Source organism: Ipomoea triloba, chromosome 1, assembly GCF_003576645.1.
Source record: "Ipomoea triloba cultivar NCNSP0323 chromosome 1, ASM357664v1".
In the NCBI taxonomy this organism is placed as follows: Eukaryota; Viridiplantae; Streptophyta; class Magnoliopsida; order Solanales; family Convolvulaceae; genus Ipomoea; species Ipomoea triloba.
The window spans coordinates 33,483,800-33,508,804 of NC_044916.1; the positions used below are offsets into that span (position 1 = coordinate 33,483,800).

A 25,005-nucleotide genomic window follows, 5' to 3' on the forward strand; every position below is an offset into this window, starting at 1 on the left:
ATATATATATATATATATATATATATATATATATATATATATATATATATATATATATATATATATATATATATATATATATATATATATATATATATATATATATATATATAAAGCAAGTGTATGTACATGCATGCACTCTAGAGCAGTTAATGATAGTGAGCCCCTATTGCATATGGTGTGCCTTGAAGACAGGAACAGCCTTAGTCAGCAACATGTGCCCTGCAATTCAAACTAATAACCTCCCACCTCTCATATTTTCCTTTCCTGCTTCCAATCTAAGCTAACCTATCCATTTTACGTACCCATCCATCTAAGGTGTCGGTTATATATGTCGTTGAATTGGATGAACATTATATATATTGATCGAACACCATGCATGAATATTAATTATTGAACAATGCGTCATATCATCACATTCCCTATTTTGAAAGACACCCACAAACATCAACATTATACTCCTCAACATTTCATAAATATCTGCAAGAGACTCTATCGACATGTTTCATGAATTGTCTCTAACAATAACTCTTTAGTCTAGCTAACTAAATTTTGACATTATACAACTTTATGTAACTAACCTAACTAACTATCCTAATTGCTGAACACAAATGAGGTTCAATTCGTTGCACCTATAAAGGGACAATTGTTTCATTTAAAATATAAGTCTTCTTTGAATTGAGACTAATTTCTTCAGTAGTAGTGTCAATTTGTAAATTTTCTTAAAAATTATGTGTTGATAATCTGTTTTAGTTTTAAATTGCGATAATTTCATCACTCATATAAGTTTTTGTTGTACCAAGAAAATAAAAATAAAAATATAAAAACAATACTGCCAAAGCCATACCAGACATATATTTGCATGCCAAGTCTAGCTAGTTGCAGTTATACGATAATTATATTGATCTATTTATTTAGTGATCAAATATATGATATGATGAAAAAATAGAAATATAGTCCATGATAAATTAAATATATTTCTTATAATTTTAGTTGTAATCGAATCATATCCAATGATAGAGAGACCTTTTTATTTTTTTAAAGAATATATGTGAATTATAATATGCAATATTATGCATTATTAATTACTTATCCTGGGGGAAAATAATATTTGGCAATAATGGACGACGTCTATTTGATACAAGTGGATTTTTGTTGGTATGATGAAAATGACAACGATTTGTTTTAGATTATGTTGTCCTTTACAACATAATAAATAAATATAAAGATATTATCTTGTTGAAGCATAGATGGCTGGGGTGTATCGTAATTGATATTTTTACCAAATGTTTTTGCTCCACACACACACACACACACACACACATATTAGGCGCGCTCTAATGAGAACGGGTGCCCAGGATAGAAATAAGAATGATCCACATCCGTCCACGTGTTCAGATCAACGAATCAGATGTAATTTTAAAAAAACGACACGGTGACATTTTCGTAAATAACTCGAACTTTGGTGCAAGTAAATGTGTTATAAGTTCAAGTAGTTGGTGCACATTTGCAAGTAAAAAGTGCAAGTAAAATCACTTACAAGTGCACCTATTTTCACCTAAAATCACTCAATTCTCTCCTGGGCGCACCGTTCTTATTTGAATGCTGTTTGCACCATACAATATTAACAATATAATAATGCTACTTTATATTGATGATCTTCTTGGTTTGAACCATAAACCTAAATTCGTTTACATCCTTGTGGTTATTTACTGACTAGGGTCACAAAACATAGCTACCCAATGCACATTTTCGGGTAATAATTGCAGGTTTCCTCGTCACCCAAAAATAATGCTACTTTATCACTCCATTGGTCAATCATATTAATTCTCATACTATACCCCTAATAGGTCGCAAGTTTGATTCTTGCCAACATTATAGATTAGTTGAGGTCTATGCATAAGATCTTTTTAATTAGTATGATTTACTTTTCTCGTGTGACGATCAGGATGACATCAACGACCACGAACATGACAATTGACAAGCCACAACGCCAACTCGGCCGGCCAGACGGTATATACCTTACTTTGCCGTTTAAGTGTTAATTATCCAACGTAACCAAACACCAGAGATAACTGCTTATACAATTAATTATGCAACAACTTGTCCTTCACGGGACAGAAAAAAAGAAATGATTATTGCCGCCACCAACTAGATTTTTTATTTTAAATTCAAATAATTAGTTGGGTACATTCACTGTAGAAAACTATACACCTTTAAATCTCGAGAAAGAGAAGCTATAAAATAAAGTAATATTTAGAAAGAATATTATTTGGAATCAGGAAATAATAAACCGGTTTTTATTTGTATCTTCTTTTTCTTTCCTTAAATGCTCATCATTTCATTAGGTGCAAGATGCATGCATGGAGTTCATAGTTTTCTTGGTCAAATGCCCGTTGACCTCCTTATCTTGCTCACATGCAAAACTACAAGTTTTATGGTAACATACATGCATGCTCAATTGTTCATCTATTAGGTTTTGACTAGCTACTTAAATTACGTCAAATCTACGTCACGCATATCATTCTATATATTATGAAATTACTAATAACGAATAATATAACTTGTCTTGTTCAATAATGTGTGTATGTGAGGTTTCTCAACTTTTATTTATTTGTTATACTTTTAATCTCAAGTGTTCAAAATATCCTTTGTGATAATTTCATTAAATTTCACCCTACTATACATATGAACTTGTTACATTTAATTGAGCTAGCTAGTATAAGGAAACTAATTTAAGTTGCACATTCGCTCAGCTCCTAACTATAGCTTTTGGCGTGGTAGTAAGCACATAGCTTGTGATGTTATTGAAGAAGAGAAAAACTACAAAGATGAGAAAGAAGAGAAAAAAATTGTCCAACCGATTAGACTCTTAATACCATGCTGAAGGTAATAATTAGAGAAATGTATAGTGCAGAGAATGAAAGATCATAATACATTGAAATATACGGAGTATATATATGAAATTATATATACTGCATGCAGAGAATACACAAACGTACATGACAGAGAATACATGACAAATATATAAACTAGAGAAATCTTAGGACTTATTCTTATCACTTGACTTGATAATTGGTATCAAACTAGGTCACAAGTTCGCTACACGTGACACTAATTAACTTCGCTACTAGTTATATATTTTGACATAACGATCAAGCACTTGATTTTGACAAAAAGTAGTGTAATTGAAGATGAGAAGAAACCCTAATTTATTGGCCTGGGGAACAAATGGGGAGGGCACATGTTAATTACTGGGAGGACACCTGGTTGAAAGGCACAAGAACAAGTACAATCAAGGAGTCCAAATCAATGTTGTTGATCAGACGGTCAAGATTACCTGTCTCCATTAATATTGAACCCTAATGTAGAGACAATCAGAATATAATGATGGAAGGTCCAAGATTAGCCAAGTGTACATCTCCAAATGGGAGCTCAGCTGCCAGATCATATTTCCTGTTAAACAAATTAAATGCATATATAACTCAAAAACCAAATAATAAATAATAAAATAAGTAGATCGATCGATGGAGTTCAAGATGGTTAGTTGACGAATTGAAGTAAATAGTTAAAAAAATGGATGGGGATAGGATTGTTTAATGAGTGGTCATCTTCCTTAGCCCACAAACTATGCCTGCAAATTAGTGGCGTTTTTACTTTACTCTAATAATGGTGCACTGGGTGATTCACAATCATGTCATGCATTCACAAAGTCAACACCACTTCTTTTTCAGTAGTCAACTTCAAAATTGTGCTCGTCGGCCAATGATTTTCACACTATTTTTGGAAATATAAGTTATACATACCCAATCAGAAAAAAAAAAAAGAAAAATCTTTTTCCCTTTTGAAGATGATAGGTATAGTATATTCATAAGAAATAAATAAAACTCTTGTTACATGTTTTAATGGAAAGACAAGTGATGATTTGCCTTCATACTCATTGTTAAGATTTAATCAAGCTAGCGCTTATCATTATGACAAAATTTATAATTAATAATGAATGCACAATTTTATTTTCTTATATTCGTGTAACAGTTAATTAATGTCACGTTTCAATTTGATAGTATAATTTTGCATTGGGTTCGACTCTTCTTGCACTATATTTTGTTTAATAAGCTAGGTTTTATGCTTGAGTTATGTGAATGTCATTAAACTAGATAGATATTTTCTTCAACTTCACTCTTCCTTTGTATGAAGATGAATTGAATGATGACCTATAAAAAATAGACATAATCATGATAAATATGACACCATTTTAGAATTGCACACAGTATGCTTAAAGTGTATAATTTTAAGAGTTTGTGTCTACCCAAAAAATATATATCAGTACGATCTGTATTATAATCATGTCACAAATTAAATAATACAATAAGATAGGGGAATGAGGATGTAGAGTTGGCCATTATTAGTGAGCATGATCTATCCAAGTGGGTATGATATGGAATTTTTCGCTGGTAAACAAAAAGATTGTTTTTTTGAGTTATAATTCCTCATTTGAAATTTGTGTTAGTTTTTACTTTTACATTTTATGATGTGAAATGAAAGTTTTAGTTTCCACTTTCTAAGCGCAAGAGAATGCTTATGTCGTGGGGTAGCAGCAGCGCAACATCTACCAAAGGCATTGACCTTTTACAATTTCCAGATTAACATAATAATATTTAATGAATTTTTGACACCGTCCACCATACCATACTTTAACTGCAAAATTACTTCAGTTTATTTGGCTTGGCAAATAGCTCAGTTGGTACTTGAGTGATAGATTATGAATAAGTTAAGATCATAAAATCAAAACTTAACCGTCGCAATGGTCTATATGGTGGATTTATTGTAAGCACCAAGCTACTCCTTGTACTTAAAGATTTATCTTTTCATTATCCTATTGAGTCAAAGTGAGAGATTTCGCCTTTTTTTTTTTTTTTTTTGACAAAATTGCTTTAGTTTTGAGGGAGATGGGACTGGGGAAAGTTGACATCCAGGATTGGAGGGAATGGTTGCCTATAAATACCACCCAAAACTTTTCTTCAGTCCAACATCAGTACCAGCTAGCCCAAAAACAGAAAGCATTTATTTCATAAAAGAAAAAAAAACATCAGTTTGTGTGTTTAGTGTTGGTCAAATTAAAGCAAGCTGCAATGGCTATTCCAGTGATTGATTTCTCAAAGCTGAATGGTGAGGAAAGAGCCAAAACTCTGGCTCAGATTGCCATTTGCTGTGAGGAATGGGGCTTCTTTCAGGTAATTAATTAATACTTCTTCTTTTATGAGTCTTTCATTCCATTCATTTTGTTGAGTGTAAGTTATAAGTGCGTTATTATATTTCCATGAATGGGCACTGCAGCTGGTGAATCATGGGATTCCTGAGGAGCTCCTGGACAGGGTGAAGAAGGTGAGCTCCGAGTGCTTCAAGCACGAGAGAGAGGAGGCTTTCAAGACCTCAAAACCAGTGGAGCTGTTGAAGGAGGTGGTGAACAAGGGTGACAGTGAGAGGTTGGAGAGTGTAGATTGGGAGGATGTCTTTCTTCTCACAGATCATCAAGAATGGCCATCAAACAACCAACAATTCAAGTAAGGATTCAAAACAAAAGATTACCCGTTGTTGTGTTTGGTAAACCAGCCAATTTTTAGCTGGTTTGACCCATTTTGACTGTTTGACTTGGTCAGCCAACTAAAATTAATGTTTTGTAAATCAGCTGATTTTCAAAACGCAGGTGCCAGTGAGCCAGCGTTTTCATATTGGCTAATCTCACTTTATTTCTCACATTACAGGGAAACAATGAAGGAATATCGAATCGAGCTGAAGAAGCTGGCAGAGAGAGTAATGGAAGTCATGGATGAAAACCTTGGCTTACCAAAAGGATACATTAAAAAGGCCTTCAATGGAGGAGAGGGGGATGGTGCTTTCTTTGGCACAAAAGTGAGCCATTATCCCCCCTGCCCTCACCCAGAAAGGGTGAATGGCCTCCGGGCCCACACAGATGCAGGGGGTGTGATCCTACTCTTCCAAGATGACCAAGTGGATGGTCTGCAAATCCTTAAAGATGGGAAATGGTTGGATGTGCAGCCTGTTCCCAATGCCATTGTGATCAACACAGGGGACCAGATTGAGGTGCTAAGCAATGGGAGGTATAAGAGTGTTTGGCACAGGGTTATGGCTAAACCGGATGGGAATAGGAGGTCCATTGCTTCCTTCTATAACCCTTCTCTTAAAGCCACAATCTCCCCTGCACCGGAACTGGTGGAGAAAGACAAGAATAACGAAGAAGCGGAACAAGGCTATGGCTATCCCACTTTCGTGTTCGAGGATTACATGTCGGTTTACTCGCTTCAGAAGTTCCTGCCTAAAGAACCAAGGTTCCAAGCTGTTAGAGCTATGTGATCCAGGAGAATTGAAACAACACCACTCTGCATCTTTCTTTTTTTTTTTTTTTTTTTTGGTTTACTTGCTGTAATGGATTTCTTCATGGGGTGTGAATTATAAAGAGAAAACTTGCTGTTCTTGGCTTGTAGTACTTCAACTATACATACAGAAGTGCATGGGGTTGTGTTTGTTCTTATCTGTCACTTCTTTTTCTTCCCAGATTTTAGTTAAAGAAATGTATTATGTGTTCTTCTAAGTTTCAATGCTTTGTATCTATCACCTTCTTCTTTCTCTAACATTTCTGCAATTTCCTCTTCCAGAGGCCTGACTTTTAGACAAATTTTGCCCCCCAAACCAAACACACAGTCTTCAGTACATTCAGTTATTGAATCAGTAACTCTCTTAAGAAACTCTGCAGCCAATTAAAAAGAAACCCAAAGATGTAATATTTTCTATTTTTGAGTGACGAAGGAAACCTGTAGGTTGTAGCTACTACCTAAGGGTGTGCACTCAGTAAATTTCACAGACCATATAAGGAGGTGAATCAGCTTACCAGCTCAAACTAAGAAAATCAATAAACTTTTGTAAGCTTGAAGTTATCAAATCAATATTCTAACCAATTTGGTTGTATAGCCCCTTTTTGTAATATTTTTCTTGTTTCCTCTAGGTTTTAATAAGCATGAATTATTTAGCATGCGACATGTGCTATTCTGAGAGAAGTGAGGGTGGACAGGACATTCTTTTTGTCCTTGAAATGCATTAAAATAGTGAGGGATGAAGACTAAGGAACTATTCATCAACAATTTTAAATGGGCATTAGTTAGGTTGGATTTGACAAAGAAAAATAATACTTTCTCTGCTTAGCAAACAGATGAGTCAGAGACTGGAAGTCGTTCTCTTTGATGTTGATTCATTGAACCATAATTATTTTATTAGTGAGAAGTCAGACTTTATAAAACCCAAAAAAAAAAAAAAAAAAAAGTTGAAGTCAAGGAAGTGAATGGAAAATCAACCTCTTTTATAATACTCCGTACTATTTAGTATAACAGTAACCAATTTTATATGATTTTTCTGGAATATTATACGTGAGTTAGATCGGTATGTGAAAATAATTTAATAAAAAAAAACTAAACTTATTAAAATTTATGCAATTGAATATTTTTTTTTTAACATTGAATCATTAAATTTAAACATCTGCCCCGACTGAGACTCGAACCCATGACCTCCCACTTGGGAGAATCACTTCATGCCGCTTGACCACAAGACTTTTGGCAAACATTTGCTATTATAAGCAAAAAGTGTGAATTTTTCATTTTGGTTTATTTGTAGAAAAAACTTAAACATTTATGCTAATAATTATATAAAAACCTTTAAAACTTTGTAATTTAATTTAAACATTTATATCATTTGTAAATTATATCCGATAGTATCTAAACTTACAAATAATCCATTATCGTAATTTAGATATTAATTAGCAACTATAGTGTTTGAACATGATTTTATATATGTAGAATGTTTTCTTGAAAAGTTTAATAAGAAAGGTATATTTACCGGATATTGTGGTCAAGACAAACAATGAAATATGTAAGGAATATTATTCAATTCCCGACCTATATCATGAATCAAACATGTTAAAAGTATATATGACCTATTTAAGTTGATAAACACCTATTAAATTTTGTATGATAATAACAACAATTGTTGATGTTACAGAGAAGAGTAACAAGATTAATCAGTTTTTTGTTTTTTAACCTTTACAATGTTATGTAATTATTTTGACTGTACAGTAATAAATTTACAGAGAAAGGAGTGGTAGGGGAATTTCAGAGGGCTTTCTGGTCCATCCTCTCGTTCCAATTTAAGCAACGAATTAAGCTGTGAAACCAATCACCTGTTTGGTCAGACTTGTTCACTGTTGGGAGTGGATGCTGGCTCATACATATCCGTACAGAATCGCCTCGAGAAAGTTGTTGCCTTCTCTTCCCATCGAATGAGACCCAAGCGTTACTGCGTGCATCAACGGGGATCTGTTCAAACCAGACGCAACTTGTTAAGATTAAGCATTGAAAGTAGAGTTTTTGCTTTCACAGGTATCGAAAGAATATGGTATGGCACTAACCTTTAGTTCCAGCTTCGCAGAATCTGGAAGTATAACTGGCCTGAACGAGAGAGAGTGTGGGCAAATTGGCGTGAAGAGCATGCATGGAACATTGGGATGGACCTGCGTTGAAGAAATGTCCTTGTCATGGCTAATGGTTGTATGTATATAATGTAAACATATCAAGTCTTTCGGTTTAATGGCTTACCATGGAACCCCCGGCAGCTGTAGAGTAAGCAGTACTTCCAGTCGGAGTGGCAATGATCACTCCATCACCTTGCACCTGCCAAATAACAGCAGATCCCGTAAGAGATGAGAAGACAAAGAGCAAGTCCTCTGATAGTTATAAAATAACGACATGAAGTATTCCTCGTGTATCTGTCAAAGGTCGATTTTGTCATCACATCAATAGTGAAGCAATTCAGACTTAAAACACACAGTGGAACAGAAGACTTTAGAATTCACTCTCTCATTTCTCTTCCATCAAGGGTGTTAAGAGTCCCCCGTTGAAAAAATAAGAGAGAACATATGTGTTAAACTAGCTAATTGATTGGATCCAATCTATCTTAGATTATAATATGGTACCAGAGCCTGTGTGTGGTTTGGGCTATATATGTGCATTATAGCCCAGTTGAGTGACCTTGGCCTAATCTTAGATTATAACAAAGGGGAAATGTAGAAGGTCACACATAGAACAGACCTTTGTTATGAGGCGATCATGTTCATAGCACTCTATTTTGGAGAGGTATGGGTTAGAGCCCCGATCAACCACGACTTCATTTAGGACATCAAACACCTTCCCAGGCATTGCTTTCCCATTTCTGAAAATCTCACAGCGAAGTCGCATTCTAAGAGTAATATAGACTCCATCCGAAGTATTATTCCCATGGATGATATGTCTCAGGTCCTTTTTATAATCATCAAACTGCATGACACCAGCAGTTAGACAAAAGTACAGTGAGGGATCTCTTGCATAATTGGAAAATAGGGATCAGTATTCGTGTCGAAGGCGTACCCTGTGAGAAGTAAGAAATCCAAGCGATCCTAGATTAAACGAGACAACAGGTGGAACAGCACCTCGAAATATATTTGATGCATGAAGTATAACCCCGTCTCCTCCTAAGCAGGCAACAAGATCGACTCTCTCATGGAGACCACTACATTAGAGACATTAGTGATCAGCCAAGTTGACCGTACCTCATAGACTAATTTAGCATTTAAATGACATCAATAAATCTTAGAATATAGGAGACGAAGACATGCTCTTACAGTTCAAGAATGATCAGCCCACCTGGTATCCTGACTATAGAAGGTCTGAACAAACCCAAATCCTGGGATTCTTGCAAAAATATCATGCACCTCGGGTTCAACAAGAACATTCATATTCTCTTGGTAATGCATGAAAGAAGCAACCTGCAGAAAAATCTATATGAGATAAAGTTGAAAGCTAAAAATTACAAGAATGCATAGGTAAGCAATCTAAGGACAAGAAAGCTGAGTAACTTAAACCTCAACCACTAACACCAAAATAGGAGAAGGAAAATGTAATCTCATCAAATATCAAATATAATATTTCAAGCTTAAACCTTGGCCACTAACTGCAAAATAGAAGGAAACCTAACCTCACCAAACCATCACACAATGAACCAACTGACAATGATTTCAAACTAGAATGAATTGAAGAAAAGTCTACACCACCCATGACAATTAGAAGAACAATATCTTGACACAGTTATAATTGTTTTAAATCTGGGTCCTAAGATCAGTATAAAGAAAGGAAAAAGAAAAATAAAAAGCATGTGGACAAAAAAAAAATGCATCCTTGAGCTGACAGAAAATGCATCAATAAATGTGGAAAGTTAATGCTCAAATGATGGGAAGAGAATGGAAAATCAATTCTAGTCACCCATGATGTCTTGTATTGTATATGCATCTATATATGAAAACCACACAGATAGATGCCAAGTCTTGAGTCATAGGAAAGAACTAAACCCCTGGACCCATTCTATCTACCCCAAGGGTTAGTGCAATCTAGTTTTGACTATACATAATTTTTAACAATTATGAAATTTTGAAATTTTAGAAGAGTATTTTTCCTATAGTTTCATAATGTCTAATTTTCATTTCAAATATCAAAATTTTTAGTACAAATTTAGTTAAATTGACTTCCAGAACAGTGTACAACTGTACATATGAGAGACATGAATTGGGATGGATGGATAATACATGAAAAAGTAAATTCCATATCATACGGTGAAAGTTGGCGTTTAGTCAATCAATATATAATATAAACTAAAAGTCAAAGTTAACAAATGCCACTATGCCAGCATACCAAACTTAGTACTCCGTATCTATTAAATATTCAAAAAAAAAAATGGCCACAAGTAAGAAATACTACTAAATGAAAAAGAATTATTTCCTACATAAACAGAATTGTTGGAATTACATTGCATCACAAACGAGAGAATTTTTTTTAGCAACAAAAGGTTTTTCTTTTTAACCTTAATTTAGATTTGCATGTGTGGGGGTGTGTGCACATGTGAGAGAAAGAGGGGGGGGGCGGGGGGTGGAGAATGAGCGGGAGAGATCAGAGAAAAGTAAGGGGATTCTCATCATTACTAAAAAATTTTTGTGGGTAATATTTGAGGGGAATAGGGAATGAACCAGAGAGACCTCTTATATGAAAACCCGAAAGACTACAAAGTCCTTGGTATTAACACTATAGTTATAACTTATCATGCAGATGGTGCTAGGTGCTAGGCGCTAGTCGGGTGCCAGGTGTCGCCTAGCACCTAACCAGCTGCCTTTTTTTTTTTTACTGCTCAAAACGACGTTGTTTTGAGCGCAACAAATAAATAAATAAATAAATATATATATATATATATATATATATATATATATATAATATATATATATATATAAAATCCAGCCGAGTTGGCAGACTCGGCCACCTAGCAACCGCCTACACCCCTTTTCGCCTAGCGCCTAGGCGGCCGCCTAGGCCGATTTTTACAACACTGCTTATAAGTGATATTTAACTCAGATTATGTGCATTTTCAATTAAGAATGAGAACTAGAAAGCTACCTCTTTAGCTTGTTCCATGAGTTCCTGTCCCAGCTTCTTCAACAATAGTACAGTCTTAGGTGTAGATTTCCACATAAGCATCTGCTGCTGGGTGCTAGGGTGGGTGAAGGCCAAGGATGATTCAGTTACCTTTTCTCTGGTGCATGAAAATCCATCTGTACGCACTAGGAACATTTCGGCTTTCTTTCTTGACTGCACTCTCACAACACCAGTTGCAGAAGCACACATATCTCCGTCAATCTCCAACTCTTCATCACTTGAGGATGCAGGGGCTTCAACATTACTCGTCTGGTCTGTTATAATGGTTGAAGAGATAGCATTTCTCTCCAACTCAGCTCTTGTATTAGCAAACTCACCATTTGGACTCATGGTATATGTAAATCCGTTGCTGTATCCATTCAACGCAGGAGCCATAGAACCATTAGGACCCACATATGTTCCAAGATCAGCAGGAGAAGCTGAAAGACTTCCAGATAAGCTCTTGCTGTTATATAACCCATTTGGGCTATCTGATTCTATCAATTTGTATTCAGTTCTAGAAGCAGTGATGTCGCTTCTCCAAGGTTTCCTTTTGTTGTCATATTTTGAGGCACACAAGATCTCTAATCGTTTCTGTTCATGTGTAAAATATATTTCTGGTGAAATCTTTCTATTTTTGAAATATGTGGACATCTCTTTTCGGGAGAAAACATTAGGAGGAGGCAGCTGTGACTCAAGTGGATTTATTTTGGTGTATGAAACAACTACGCTTTCAGTCCCTGAAAATGCAGTATCCGACTTGAATGCAGCAGTCTTCTCCACTTCATTCTTGTTCAGTGACTGATTTTCTCTGTCTTGAGAACTTCGATTAACAAGCTCCCTGGTAGAACTAACTACATCACTTGATTTTTTTGGGTGGGATTCATCTTGATCATCTCCTGATCGTCCATTATCATTAAAAGCAGTACCTTCATCTGAGTTTGAGAACAAGGGAACTTCTATTTCTCTATTATCACGCAGTAAATTATCATTGGATGGAGCTCCCTGATTTTGCACAACCTGTGAGGTGTAGCGAGCCATGAATTGCCTCCATCTAGAGACCATTGCAGATGTTCTCCGAATTCCTTCCTTACTGTGGAGATATATGGGTCTTATCCTTGAATCAGAGACCAGAGTTGCAAACATCTCAACCTGCTCCATTGACGGTGATGTACCAACTTCAACTGGAAGTTTAATCAGCCTGATCTTGCCAGAGCAAATAGCTTCATCTAGCATGTTTTCATAGAAGTTGTCTTTTACAACCTCAGCTCTAAGATCTACAATCGTTTTGAACCCATTATCCAACAACCATTTTAAACCTTCTTCAGTTACCTGGCTACCTGTCCAAAAAGCAGCCTCAGATCTTGCTGAGTCTGTCTCTTCATTTGTAGTTGACAAATAAACAGCAGACCAGTTTGCAAACAATGACTGACAGGGAAAATCATCTCTACGAGGAAACCCAGCATCATAACATACGTTTTTCAGTCTTTGCAGTTTTCTCCACACATTTGTACTCCGAGCATCATCAGGTGTCAAGAAGTTTTCAAGAGCAACATGTAAACTCTCACAATAACTTTTCATCTCCCCCCTAAAAACTGCCAGCGGAGGAACCTTATCCTCCATCATATCATCATCAACATCACGGAATGAGTTCATCATCCGCGACCTTCCAGATAGAACCTCCTCCCTCCCTTTATTCAAAAGACAGACCATGCAACCTAGAACAGAAACTATTTTATCTTCCAACAATGGTTTATCTTCTGATGGAACATCATATGAGACGCTGCATTCCCCAGTCACTGGATTACATAGTGTGTCCATTAATGTATTTCGCAGCTGTTCAGCTGCCCTGAAAATTCGGCAATAAGCCTCTACTTCTGCAATGTCCCCAGGCAGTGGACCAATCCATCGCAACTGTGATGTACCGCGTGACTGGTAAATATTTACAGTCAAGCAAGGCAATCAGCCAACATTATGGACTTCAAACGCATACATACACTCTATTGAACCAGCAACTAACCAAAACTGAAAATTTTCATTAATTTACTACTAGGTAAATGAATTAGCTCAACAATCATAATAAATATCCTATTAAAATTTAAAATCTAAAGTATATTGAATCATGTATTATACAGAATCAAAACACAAATCTATCTGTGATGCATATGCATCAATTTTAAAAAGTAAGAACGTTGGGAACACCTTCTCCATACATTTAGGCATACAAATTGCAAACAGAACAGAATAACACAAAAATTCATCGTTTTCTTACAAAGGAAACCAAAATCAGTTGTTGAAAATGTCAGAAAATGCAAAAGTGAAGGGGTCAGTAACCAAATTAACCTGAGAATCCAAGCCGATGTTGACGGAGAAAGCGTTGGAAAGCTGTGCGGTGAGAACGAGCTTGAGGCGATGGCGTCTTGGCCATCTTTGCTTCCTCTGAAGAGCAGACCCGTAGCAGAATCCGAACCCGGACCCGGGAAACCTAGTGGAAAAGTAGTTAGGATGATTGTGGGAGAGACGGGTCGCTCCGGCAGTAGTGATAGCCCGACTCATTTCCAAGTGGCGGCAAGGGCAGTACGCAACACATGTTGCCATGCCACCATGTGAAACTCTGTTTTGGAAGTTCTGAAATATTAGATTTTAAAGGTTCGTTTACACTTTATAGTTGTTATCAATAGGCATCTTATGTTCAAATTAATATAATTTAATTGCGATCCAATCGTTCTATTTCGAAATAATCAATAAAATTATGTCCAATAATCATGTTTACTAATTACTACTATAAATTTTTTTGAAATGTGGTATTTTAATAATAAAATAAAAATTATTTACAGAAATATTATCTCTCATTTTTAGATATATCGTAATTTTTTTGTTAGTATCGTAGACTTTTCATATTTGAAATTGTTGTGCTTTTTTTGACAGTTCGATTAATATGGCTATGGATATTGAGGATAGTAGTATTGATAGGAGCAGTCTATAGACATTATTGGTTTGAATAGATCAATTATGAGCAATGTAAATTAATTTTACTTTTATTTGCTTATAGTCCTTTTGTCGAATAGGGTCAGAAAGCATGGTCATACCCTTGGATAGTGATTGGGATAACTTTCATTCTCACTCAAAAAAAAAAAAAATTATAATTATAGTTAGTAATTATTCTTTTAAAACAAAATCTCTTGAAGAAGACAACATACCATATGAGTACTTAAATACAATTAGTGTGGATATGGAGTACTTAATAATTTTTTTAAATTTATTTATAATGTATTTTTACTAGAAAAACTCGTGGTCATTATCTGAGATTATGCATCGGATTAACTCATTATTCTGTGGTAGCATGCATATCATGCATAGGAGATATGACACTAAGAAAATTCTATACAATGGACTAAGCCGATCTACGTATTTAATAAATTTTTTTATTTATAATCTTTTGCAGAATATTATCAGAGTAATTAATATAATTTTATCATCATTTTTGAACATATGTTGCATTCATCATTTGGATAAGAAAAAAGGAGAGATAGAGAAAATATCTTGCTTTGATTTATTAATATTAATTAAATAAAATAATTGTGTAAGGATAATATGGAGGGGGAAACTGTGAGAATTGAATTATGAATTTGGGGAATATTGAGTGGTGGTGAATGGATTTGGGACCATGAATTTGGCCTATTATGGATATCTTTATACTTGTTCCATTTTGAGTTTAACACTTTTGTGTTCCGAAAGTGGTATCTTGATTTGAATTTTCATACAAAATTTTCAATGTTGATTATTATTTAGTTAATTTGGTCAATCCTTATCTTCTATTAATGTCAATAGCGATATTATATTCTTCTCTTGATTTTTTAGATGGCGAGAGAAACTTACAACTACTATTCAAGTTCAAGTGTATGTACATGATAATTCTTGTTCATGTATAATAGCTCACAAACCACACAAAAGAGGTAAACCGCACTAGAAAAACTTTCTGCAACATGTTTGACCAAGAGAGCATTTGACAAAAATCAAATCAATGATTTTATTTCTTAATGTGGGATAGAGTCCGTCAATTCACAATAACCAATGAATGTATAGAATTTTATTGTGATGCCGAAGACAAACATTTGAAACTAACATTTAAAAAAAAAAGTATATTTCATTGTGTCAATTTCAAAATTTTGTCATATTATAAAATCATGAATCCATGATGATGCTTCACTCATCAACCATGGGCACAAGTTTTATACTTGGATAAGGGTCACTTCATTTTTACATTAGAAAGAAACATATGTGTGCATATCCAAAAGTCATCCAACAAGATTCACATTGTTTAATTAACCATTTTAAGAGAGCGTGTCAAGAAAAATTACAAGATTGTACTTGCTGTGAACATAAATGTGCAGTCCAACTATCAGCTTAGGCTTTTAGTTGGATGGAGCACATGATTCAATTCTTGCAATTTATCAAAATTGTTCTATTGTCTATTGCATTGTGAACCTTAATCCAAAAATTATGTGTATGCAGTTAACACATTCTGTACTTGCAGTTAACAAGTTTCTTTACCTGCAATTAGCCTTTTATGTGTATGTAATTATCATGTTATGTGTTTGTAATTACCATGTAATGTACATTCAATTTGTTTACAGATACATAAATAATTAATTGTAAGTACAGAATGTGTCAAATGCAGATACATTATTTGAATGTTATTTTTAAACTAAGTCCATCGTACAAGGTACACCTGATCCATAATATAATTTGTCGTAATTTATCTAAACTTTTTTAAGCGCAGAAATAAGAGAATTTAAAATACTTTTATTTAATTCATGTTTTTAGTTATTATGTTTTAATTGATGAAGCACCATCTTGATGAAACATCAAATAACAATTTGAAATGAAAGAAAAAAAGCATGCATATTATATGTGGTTCGCATGTAGCCGTGTGGGTAACATCAACTTCCCATCCAAAATATACATATAACGGCTCAATTTGTGGCATACCTTCCACATTTAACTTTATGAAAAACAACCCATCTAATGAGTTAATTTTACTTTTAGTCAATTGACTATTGCCATTTCAATTTTTAGTAATTGACTTAAAAATTAACCAAACTTGATATATGGCCTTGAAAACAAGTCATTTTTAGTCCTAGTCTGGTATCAAATCTTGGTCCTTGGAGGGCTAACAATGACATGTTTGCAGAAGTCAAACATCAAATATGATCGATTTTGAAGTGAAAGAACAAAAATTGAAAACGAGCAATAGTTCGAGGACTAAAACTAAAATTAACTCTTTCTACCATGAGGTGCAAAATGCGGTATAAACTGCTCTGCAATATGGTGGGTATCCTCCAACTCTCCACGAAGAAGGCGTATGACCTGCATTTGTGATTACATTATGGCTAATTCAACACAACATGGTGATAAACAGCAGAATATCTAGGAGGCATGATACTTCAAGAACAAAAAAACTTTTAACTTGTAGATATAACTAAGTTAACAGATCCGCGAAGAATATAATAATCATTGATTAATGAAGTCTTCTCAAGGCATCATTACTGGTGAAGCGCATACAAGTCTGCTTTTGAAGTAATTTTCAGTAATGAGTGGAAAAAGATGATAATGCATTACCTCTGCCATTGATGGGCGCATCTCGGGGTTAGTTTGCACACAAAGGAATGCTGTCCTAGCCATGTGGTATACTTCAAATGGATCATATGAATCTTCAATACGGGGATCAATGAGCTCATGTAATGCGAGCCGCTCAATCAATGGTATTGCCTTAAATGCAATGAATGGGACCATTATTATCTTAAGTTCACTTTAAAACAAGAAAAAGAAAATAGTTTGATCTAAATGTTTAAGCCAGTAGAAGGGAGAGATTCATTGATATACTTGATTAACATAAACTAGGTAGTGGACTAGAAAGAGATGTATTGCTTGCAATCACTGACTGAAAGAGACAGAGAACATACCCACTGTTTCAGGGATTGTTGGCTGTCATCTCTTGTTGAATCTACGACTTTGCGTCCTGATATCAGTTGAATAAGAACAATGCCAAATGAATAGACATCTGTTCTTACTGATACAATACCATTCTCAGCATATTCAGGGGCAAGGTATCTGGAAGGGGAAAAAAAGTGCACTGTCGGTTGGTTACATCAATAAAAAAGCGATATCATCAAACCTGTGACTTTCGGTGCATCCAAAAAGTATTCAAGTTGGCGACTCACCCCAGTGAGCCAAGAATCCTGGTTTGTACATTCTCTTCATTTGTCTTCCACTTTGCAAGTCCGAAATCGCCTAGCTATGTAAACCAAAAAAAATCAAAATCACAATCAAAATGTTTTTAGCCTCCAAACCATGTTCCATTTCTGAAAGGGAGTTACAATTTAATGAAATTTAAAGAAAGTAATTCCGTAAACTTGTTGTATTGACAAAGTTGGACTAGGCTACCTAAAGGAGATTAGGAGAGTGCAAATCAAGTAGTCTCCTTTCTTTATCAAACTCTATGTCTCATGGAAAGTCATTTTGACTAAAGGACTTGAGTAATTACGGAGTATGTAAATTTACCATGGGGACAAAGTCATGAGTGAGAAGTATATTGCCAGGCCTCATATCACGGTGAATTATGGGACTTCCACGGCATTCTTCATGCAGAAAACGCAAACCTTTAGCAGTTCCAATGGCAATGGAGTATCTTTGATGCCACTCAAGAATGTTCTCTGTGTTATCTGTCAAGACACAACTCAAATTAAAAAAGAAAAAAGAACATAAAGAATGTCGGAGATGCAATTCCCGTACACCTCTAAAAGTTTCTATGTAAGGTGAGACATATCCTAGATTTTTCAATTTTTCTTCAAAGGCATTAATAGTAACTAACATTATGAGTCAGGGACCTTGACAATCCTTAACTTACTTACCAAATAGATGCCATTCAAGAGATTTGTTGCAGATGTACTCATAGACTAAGATATTCACATTTTCCTTGCAACAGTAGCCTAGCAGCATCACAATATTTTTGTGGCGAGCAAAGCTTAATACGTAAACTTCGGAATGAAATTCTGAAAATCCTTGGGTACTTGCTTCCTTTCGCACCTTCGCAGCAATTAACTGCCCATCCTTGAGTTGACCTTTATATACATGACCATACCCGCCTTCTCCAAGCAAGTTGTCCTTTGAAAAATCACCTGTTGCCAACTGTATTTCTGAAAAACTGAATCTCATTGAATCGTTGATATACAGCTCTGTTGTCATCCCACAAGCAGTGCAAAGAATGGGTGCATTAAATGATCTGTGCTGACTAGGCTCTTTTCGTTGTTTTGAAACAACAAGTGAATGGCTTGGATATTTGTTTTCCTCTTTGGCATACCTACCTGTTAAAAAGCAATTACTTTCAGAGAAGTGAGAATGAAGAAATATGTGTTCTGTTACTTCTGTAAGATAAGATTATTATTAAACCCTTATTATTTTCCCATTTAGGGATCTTAGAAAGGTAAGGTAGTTAGCTAGTTATTTCCAGGTATCTAAGTGCCAATCAGAAAGAGAACAGTTTATTTGCTGATTTAGGGAACTTATAATGGGATATGCAGTCAGGTATGCAAAGATTATAATTGTTCCAGCATGCTCAATCACATTTTAAAAAAATGCAAGTTCCTAAGCCAGAAATTGCATATTAGAATAAATTAAATATGCTAACTAACCTGATCTCACTTGCTTAACGCTGGAGCCAAGATCATCTTGCAATGAAAAACTATTCTCCTGTGAATTATGTGGCAATGACGATTGCAAGTTCTTATTGGGCAAGTCAGAGTTTTCAGTTGAACTGATAGTTGCAGAGTCGCTGTTATGAGAAGTAACAGACTGCTTGGAGCTTTCAACATTTGAAATAGGTGTCAGAGGGACAGGCTTGGACTTGGACACTGAATGAATATCCTTATATTCTGTGTTTTCAATATTTGTTATCCTAACATTTCTCCGAACCTCAACAAACAAGTTATCTGCCTGAAGTGCAACCTTGCAAGGTACATGATTAAGGTAAAAATGCAAATCCCGCCCAAAGTTCCTGTTAAGAATTGGCACTTCTGTTGGTAAATTATCAATGATATAAAAAAAATTTATACAACCTTTGAATAGAAGACTACAACAAAGTGCAAAGTTGTGCAACGATACACCACATAAAGACAAAATTGCATTTGGTTTAGTTTTACAAGATTACCTACAAGCTTGATAAAATCAAATGCCATCATATATTACAAGTTTCTCAAAGGGAAGATGAACCAGTCAGCCAGATCTATCTGGCAATAAAATTTCGGCACACTTTTAATTACAGATGATAAAAGAAAATCAGCAAAACTTCTAGCAAGTAATATAGGAATTATTCTCAAGTTCCTAGTTGTAATCCCAGCGTGGAGCCGCATATTATGTCCACAAGGAAAACCACTTCAAAAGACAGTTGCTTTATTTGATGTGAAGTTAGTTAAGTGTTAAGATCCTGGAAAATGAGTTATTTGGTTTATGGATTTAATTTGGTGTCTCCTTCTTTTTTTTTTTCTTGGTTAGAGAAATTGGGGGCAGGGGGATGAGGGAAAGTCTGTGTGAGCATAGCACACAAGCCTTGAGCATTGTTCCGTTTTTAGTGTTTTTATTTGCCTTTCTTCAAGATCTTGATCTTAAGAAATCATTTTGAACTATTCTCGGCCTTAAGAATCTCACAAAAGTAAGCTATGCAAATGACAATAAAGAATTATATTATGCATAATTAGTTTGGTGCAACTTATCATAGAGTTTCCATTTCTTCTGTGTGTGTGTGTGTCTGTCTGTCTGTCTGTCCTAGACTCCTAGTTCTAGGAGTTATACTCTTCAACAGATCACCGTGTTGATAAACAAAGGAAATGACTTGAAAACACATGAAGATCATATCTATAACTCATTAAAAAGAGATGCCAAAAAAGTAGGGGTCATGTCGTCTTAGCATCTAAGGAACTGTTGAGTGCAGTGAGAATATTTGAGGTGCATGCTTGAAAATACTAAGTGCACAAATAAAATGCAAACTACAGAAGGTGTCTTATCAGTAAATCTGAAAAGGAATACAAACTACAAAGAATCATATAGATGCATATTCATAAGCAACTTCGAGCTCATCTTTATGTTTCTTTACTTAAAATGAAATAAAATGCAAATATACTAGATCAAGTGTACAAACAGGTTGATCATATAAATAATACCTATCAAGCACAACCCAAGTCACATCAAGAATTTTGACCTCATGTACAATAACCTTCTTTGGAGCCCCAGCAACAATCTTCACTTGAATGTCAACCTAAGCACAAAAGACAAACTATAGATACAAAGGAAAAGAATATTCAAATGAGATAACTAAAAACAACAGCTTAGCAATTTAGAGGTTTCAAGAGAAATCAAGCTATCTGCTGTCAACTGCTGAGGGAATAGAACTCATGTCATCATATTCCTTCATACCATGGTAAGTGTTTTAATTTACAGCAGTCAACTCAAGAACTATCTGTTCTTGTTATTTTATTATGAAAACAGCTCATTAATGTTACCATTCTAAATAGCAGGTCATTCTAAGCTTTTTTTTCCTAAATAGTAGTGATCTATTTATCCTTTATGTAACAATCACGAGGACTAAGTGTGTGTGTATTACCCCCAAACTTTCACATTCTTCTGCACTTTGCATGAGCATGTTCACATATAGGTCCGCCTTCTTTGCAACCTCTTCTTCCATGGCACGAAGGGGTGCTCCAAACATTGACTCTGTGTTCACCACTTGTAGATGATAACCCACTGCAAAAACATTCTTAATGCATCTTTATATGAAGAACCAGAAAATGCATGAAAAATCAAAATTCATTGAAAATTAAACCTGTTTACAAAATGATTTCCTATTGCATAGAAACAGAACATGCATGAAACATCAAAATAAAGTTATCCCCCAAAACATGTACATTTATTTGACTTTGCACTCAAAACTGGTAGAAATTCATTACTAATAATTTAATTTAATCTCCACATAACAAAATCAAAGGAAAACCTAGAGCTAGAGGAACAAATTGGGAAGATACTCACTAGGGTGGAGCACTTTATGCAGCACACCAAGCACAACAATGGTGTCACCTGGATGAAGAATGTCACCCCTCATCCTAATATCCCTGATAGTTTGATAGAATTCATTTTCACTGCGATCTTTAGTTGCATCATAAGCGATCACAACTGTCCCGGGAATAAGACTGTTCCTAACCCTAGCCACTGGTTGCAGCACCAATGGAGTAACTCTATTCACGCTATTGCCGCGCTTATCCTTATCCATGGTAATGAAATTAGCTTCTCGAACAACCTCAGCTCCTAAAACACACACCGCTCTGTGATATCGAGCTATGAGAGTGAAGATCAGAAGAGCAGAAAACAGATATAAAGAGATCAAAAACCGAAGAGTTAAGCAGAAGCAGCATTTTTTGTTTGCTCAGAGATAGTTTCCACAAGAGCGAGTGGAATATTTGGAGGATATTAGGAGGATATACTGATGGATATTCTAATGTGGAACGACGCGGAGGGACGAGTGTGCCGGCCATGGATAACGGGATAGTGAGTGCCTCTGAAACTCCGCCATGAAAATATCTTAAGGAACTGAAGAAAATACAAAGATCTGTCATCCGTACGTGTGTGTACCAAATACCAATGCTCATGCAACATCACCCAGCTTAGTTCATTTCACGTATCAACAAAAAGTTCGATTCTGGAAAGGCACCAAATGGGTTTAATATGATTTTTGTATATCACCAGTTTAATTATTGTTAAACTCCGTTCTTTGTGATTGTTAGTTTACAGCGGCTAAAAGAATTATCAAAATAGGCGAGTTAATACCTCCAATGGTCCTCTGACTATTAGCGATATACCAGTGGTGGTCCGTCGTCTTTAAAACGACCAGGATTTGTCTTCTATCTTTTCCAAAATAACCACCCATAGTCCTCTCGTAGAAACGGTGTCAAACTGACGTTAAAAATGAGGGCAAAATGGTCATTTCCATGTATTTGATGTTTACGTTCAAATTTTTCAGTTGAGAGCGTCATTTTTCCCCAATTGTCAGCCCTAAGCTCAAGTTCTTCAAGTTGTCTCGCCAATGGAGGCTTCGTATGAGGAATACTTTTTAACGCGCAAGGAAATGAGGATGCTGGAAAAGATACCAAGAATCAGAAAGAACCAGACCTGAGATTTTTGTGACCCGGATGCAGAAGCCACAGCAGCACCAGCAAGACTACCAATCGACGTGTTCTGCAAGATCATAGGCATAGGCAGGCAGCCATCCAATTGCCGTAGGTAGAAGAAAATCCAAAAGGAACCTGACTCTTGTTGCCGCTAGTGCATAGTTGATGATGTAAGAGGGTATAGGTGAGAAGCGAGCCAGAAGAACAAACTTCCATCCATCCCGCTCAACTCCCCTAGAAAGCACATTAAAGTATTTTTCTGGCTTTCCTGGCGGCGAGCTCAGTGCTCCGGTGAGTTTTTTTTTGGGTTTTCAAATTTGTTGTGAAATGAAGAGATTTTTAAGAGTGGTGTTTTTATAGGCAGATGATTTGGATAGCCTTGAATGGTTGTCTCATTTCGTGGAAGAAGACTCGTTTTCCGGTTACTCTCTCTAACATACCCCACCGGAAAACTGCCGACGCGTCGCCGCTGGAAAACAAGATCCAGGTTCAAGCTGAAATTTCGGTACCCCGGTCCAGACCGAAGCTAGAAGCAAACGCGCCAGAACCGGCGTCCGAGCTCGGCTGAGTGGTTTGCCGTCGCTGACCGAGTCGTCCACCTCGTCCTCTTCGTCGACGTCGTCCCCTCCACACCCATTTTTGACAGCCGAGTCGTTGATAGGGATACCGCCGGCGAAGAAACAGAAAAAGAAAATGACCAAGACCGCTGCTGCCGCCGACGATTCTGCATCTTCATCCCTATCAGCTTAATTAAGGATGAACTAAATGAAAATGTCATGTTTGCCCTCAACAATTAACGTTCACTTGACACCCAACCTAACGGAGGACTACGGGTGGTTATTTTGAAAAAGATAGAGGACGATTCCTGGTCGTTTAAAAGACTAGGGACCACCGCTGGTATATTGCTAATACACAGAGGACCAATGGAGGTATTAACTCCAAAATAGGCTATTAAACTACAGGTGAACTTACAGTATGATTATTTAACTCAAAAGAAATACAATTTGATCACAGCTCAAAATAATGCAATTAAATCAAAAGTGATATTTTTTTTAATTCTCCCAACTTAAAATAATTTAATTAAATCGAAAGTGACATGTTTTTCAATTCTCCTTCATCTCTGATCAGAGACAAAGAGATAGTCTTCGTCTCCAGCTTGAAGACGAATAAACCTCTTTGTTTTCTGGCCAAAACAAAGGCGGGTAGATGGTTGAGTTTTTCTTTTAAAAAAAAAAATAATAAAAAAAATTATTTGAAATAATCATAAAAACATGTTACTTTTTGATTTATTTGCATGATTTTAGGCCATTTATTAAATTGAATAGTCTAATTAAAATCTTACATGTTATTCAATAACTTATTTCACCTTATTCATTGGTCCCCTAACTTTATCCCAAATACAATTGTGACTCATCATAACTTTTCATATTTTTGAAATTCCCCATAATATCTTTTACTTTTTAGTTGTCATTGTGGGTCAACCCCGTTAGTCCTTTTTTTTTTTTTAAAGATATACGTATTTGTAAAAATAAAAAAATAAAAATCAAATAACTAAATAAACCTAATACTACAACAATAGAACATATTACATAACATGATAACAAGTCCAATACTTCAATACAAAATTACATAACCACAAATTCATAAGTCGAAGATATAACAGTACAAATTCAATACAATGTACATAGTTACATTGTCGAAATTATAAAAATCTAACAAGTAATAACAAAAGTCTGAAAGCTAGAAATATTGTGGATATATGAGACAAAAGGTGCACGTCTCCATCACTCCATGAAATAGAGAAACATTCATGTGATGATTAAATTGTCAAAAATACAAGGCATAAGGCTTGCACTACTCATACACAGGGTAAGGGTATGAGCAAAAGATAAGGACCAAGGAATAATTTACAATTGAATGACCCACAAGTTCCATTTGGGAATTGGTCTTGAGGTGTGCAAGACTCATATGGTCCTTCCTTTCAGTTTCTTCATGGAAATTGATATGATTTGGCTAATAAACATTAATGCATAATGGTGAATAACAATATACTCATCCTCCCGTGTTAAAACTCTCAAGTCTGCAATGTGCCACTGTCTTGTGAAGATAAACACTTGAATCAAACAAGGAAAAATGAGAATATAATGAAAATACACAACATGCTTTGTACACAAATGAAAATGAGTGGTGAGAAGAATTTGTAGTAACAAATTAAACTTGCTAGAAACATG

General features: G+C 35.4%; 3 protein-coding genes and 1 long non-coding RNA gene across 8 annotated transcripts; 2 read left to right on the plus strand and 2 right to left on the minus strand.

Annotated features, from left to right (window-relative positions):
* The first annotated feature begins 5,024 nt into the window (after nt 1–5,024).
* On the plus strand, nt 5,025–6,633 carry LOC116018517 (1-aminocyclopropane-1-carboxylate oxidase 5). Its single transcript, XM_031258628.1, has 3 exons — nt 5,025–5,234; nt 5,338–5,564; nt 5,766–6,633. The coding sequence occupies exons 1-3, from the start codon at nt 5,133–5,135 to the stop codon at nt 6,373–6,375; spliced, it is 939 nt and encodes a 312-aa protein (XP_031114488.1). The 5' UTR covers nt 5,025–5,132; the 3' UTR covers nt 6,376–6,633.
* A 1,375-nt stretch (nt 6,634–8,008) lies between these two features.
* LOC116023626 (NAD kinase 2, chloroplastic) lies at nt 8,009–14,187 on the minus strand. Its single transcript, XM_031264632.1, has 8 exons — nt 13,902–14,187; nt 11,541–13,490; nt 9,747–9,868; nt 9,471–9,612; nt 9,156–9,380; nt 8,664–8,738; nt 8,477–8,578; nt 8,009–8,384 (listed from the first exon to the last, which is right to left on the minus strand). The coding sequence occupies exons 1-8, from the start codon at nt 14,154–14,156 to the stop codon at nt 8,181–8,183; spliced, it is 3,075 nt and encodes a 1,024-aa protein (XP_031120492.1). The 5' UTR covers nt 14,157–14,187; the 3' UTR covers nt 8,009–8,180.
* Nucleotides 14,188–16,419: 2,232 nt separating this feature from the next.
* Nucleotides 16,420–23,144, minus strand: LOC115996517 (probable serine/threonine-protein kinase PBL8). Of its 5 annotated transcripts, none has more exons than XM_031235786.1 (11): nt 22,434–22,668; nt 21,639–22,196; nt 21,217–21,356; nt 20,777–20,871; nt 19,253–19,614; nt 18,473–18,925; nt 18,123–18,283; nt 17,783–17,856; nt 17,525–17,672; nt 17,181–17,330; nt 16,420–16,928 (listed from the first exon to the last, which is right to left on the minus strand). In XM_031235786.1, the coding sequence occupies exons 2-11, from the start codon at nt 21,877–21,879 to the stop codon at nt 16,836–16,838; spliced, it is 1,917 nt and encodes a 638-aa protein (XP_031091646.1). In that variant the 5' UTR covers nt 21,880–22,196; nt 22,434–22,668; the 3' UTR covers nt 16,420–16,835. The 5 variants fall into 5 exon arrangements, 4 of the variants coding, with proteins under 4 accessions (XP_031091646.1, XP_031091637.1, XP_031091661.1 ...); XM_031235777.1 differs by having other exon boundaries at nt 21,639–22,305; XM_031235801.1 differs by lacking the exons at nt 21,639–22,196; nt 22,434–22,668 and adding an exon at nt 22,776–23,144.
* Nucleotides 22,950–23,787, plus strand: LOC115996542. The gene is made up of 2 exons (XR_004093646.1): nt 22,950–23,065; nt 23,135–23,787. It is a non-coding gene; the product is annotated as an uncharacterized LOC115996542 (long non-coding RNA).
* The last annotated feature ends 1,218 nt before the right edge of the window (nt 23,788–25,005 follow it).

Bases quoted from the DNA above. Each gene is read 5' to 3' on its own strand.
- LOC116018517 (XM_031258628.1), top strand. From the start codon at position 5,133: ATGGCTATTCCAGTGATTGATTTCTCAAAGCTGAATGGTGAGGAAAGA. The intron at 5,235-5,337 runs GTAATTAATTAA...TGGGCACTGCAG, and splicing joins AGGAATGGGGCTTCTTTCAG to CTGGTGAATCATGGGATTCC. The intron at 5,565-5,765 runs GTAAGGATTCAA...CTCACATTACAG, and splicing joins TCAAACAACCAACAATTCAA to GGAAACAATGAAGGAATATC.
- LOC116023626 (XM_031264632.1), bottom strand. From the start codon at position 14,156: ATGGCAACATGTGTTGCGTACTGCCCTTGCCGCCACTTGGAAATGAGT. The intron at 9,613-9,746 runs GTGGGCTGATCA...TCTCTAATGTAG, and splicing joins TTCTATAGTCAGGATACCAG to TGGTCTCCATGAGAGAGTCG. The intron at 8,385-8,476 runs GTTAGTGCCATA...TGGTTTGAACAG, and splicing joins CTGCGAAGCTGGAACTAAAG to ATCCCCGTTGATGCACGCAG.
- LOC115996517 (XM_031235786.1), bottom strand. From the start codon at position 21,879: ATGGATAAGGATAAGCGCGGCAATAGCGTGAATAGAGTTACTCCATTG. The intron at 21,357-21,638 runs GTGAGTATCTTC...ATGTTTTTGCAG, and splicing joins GCATAAAGTGCTCCACCCTA to TGGGTTATCATCTACAAGTG. The intron at 19,615-20,776 runs GTATTATTTATA...AATTCTTAACAG, and splicing joins ACTTGGGTTGTGCTTGATAG to GAACTTTGGGCGGGATTTGC.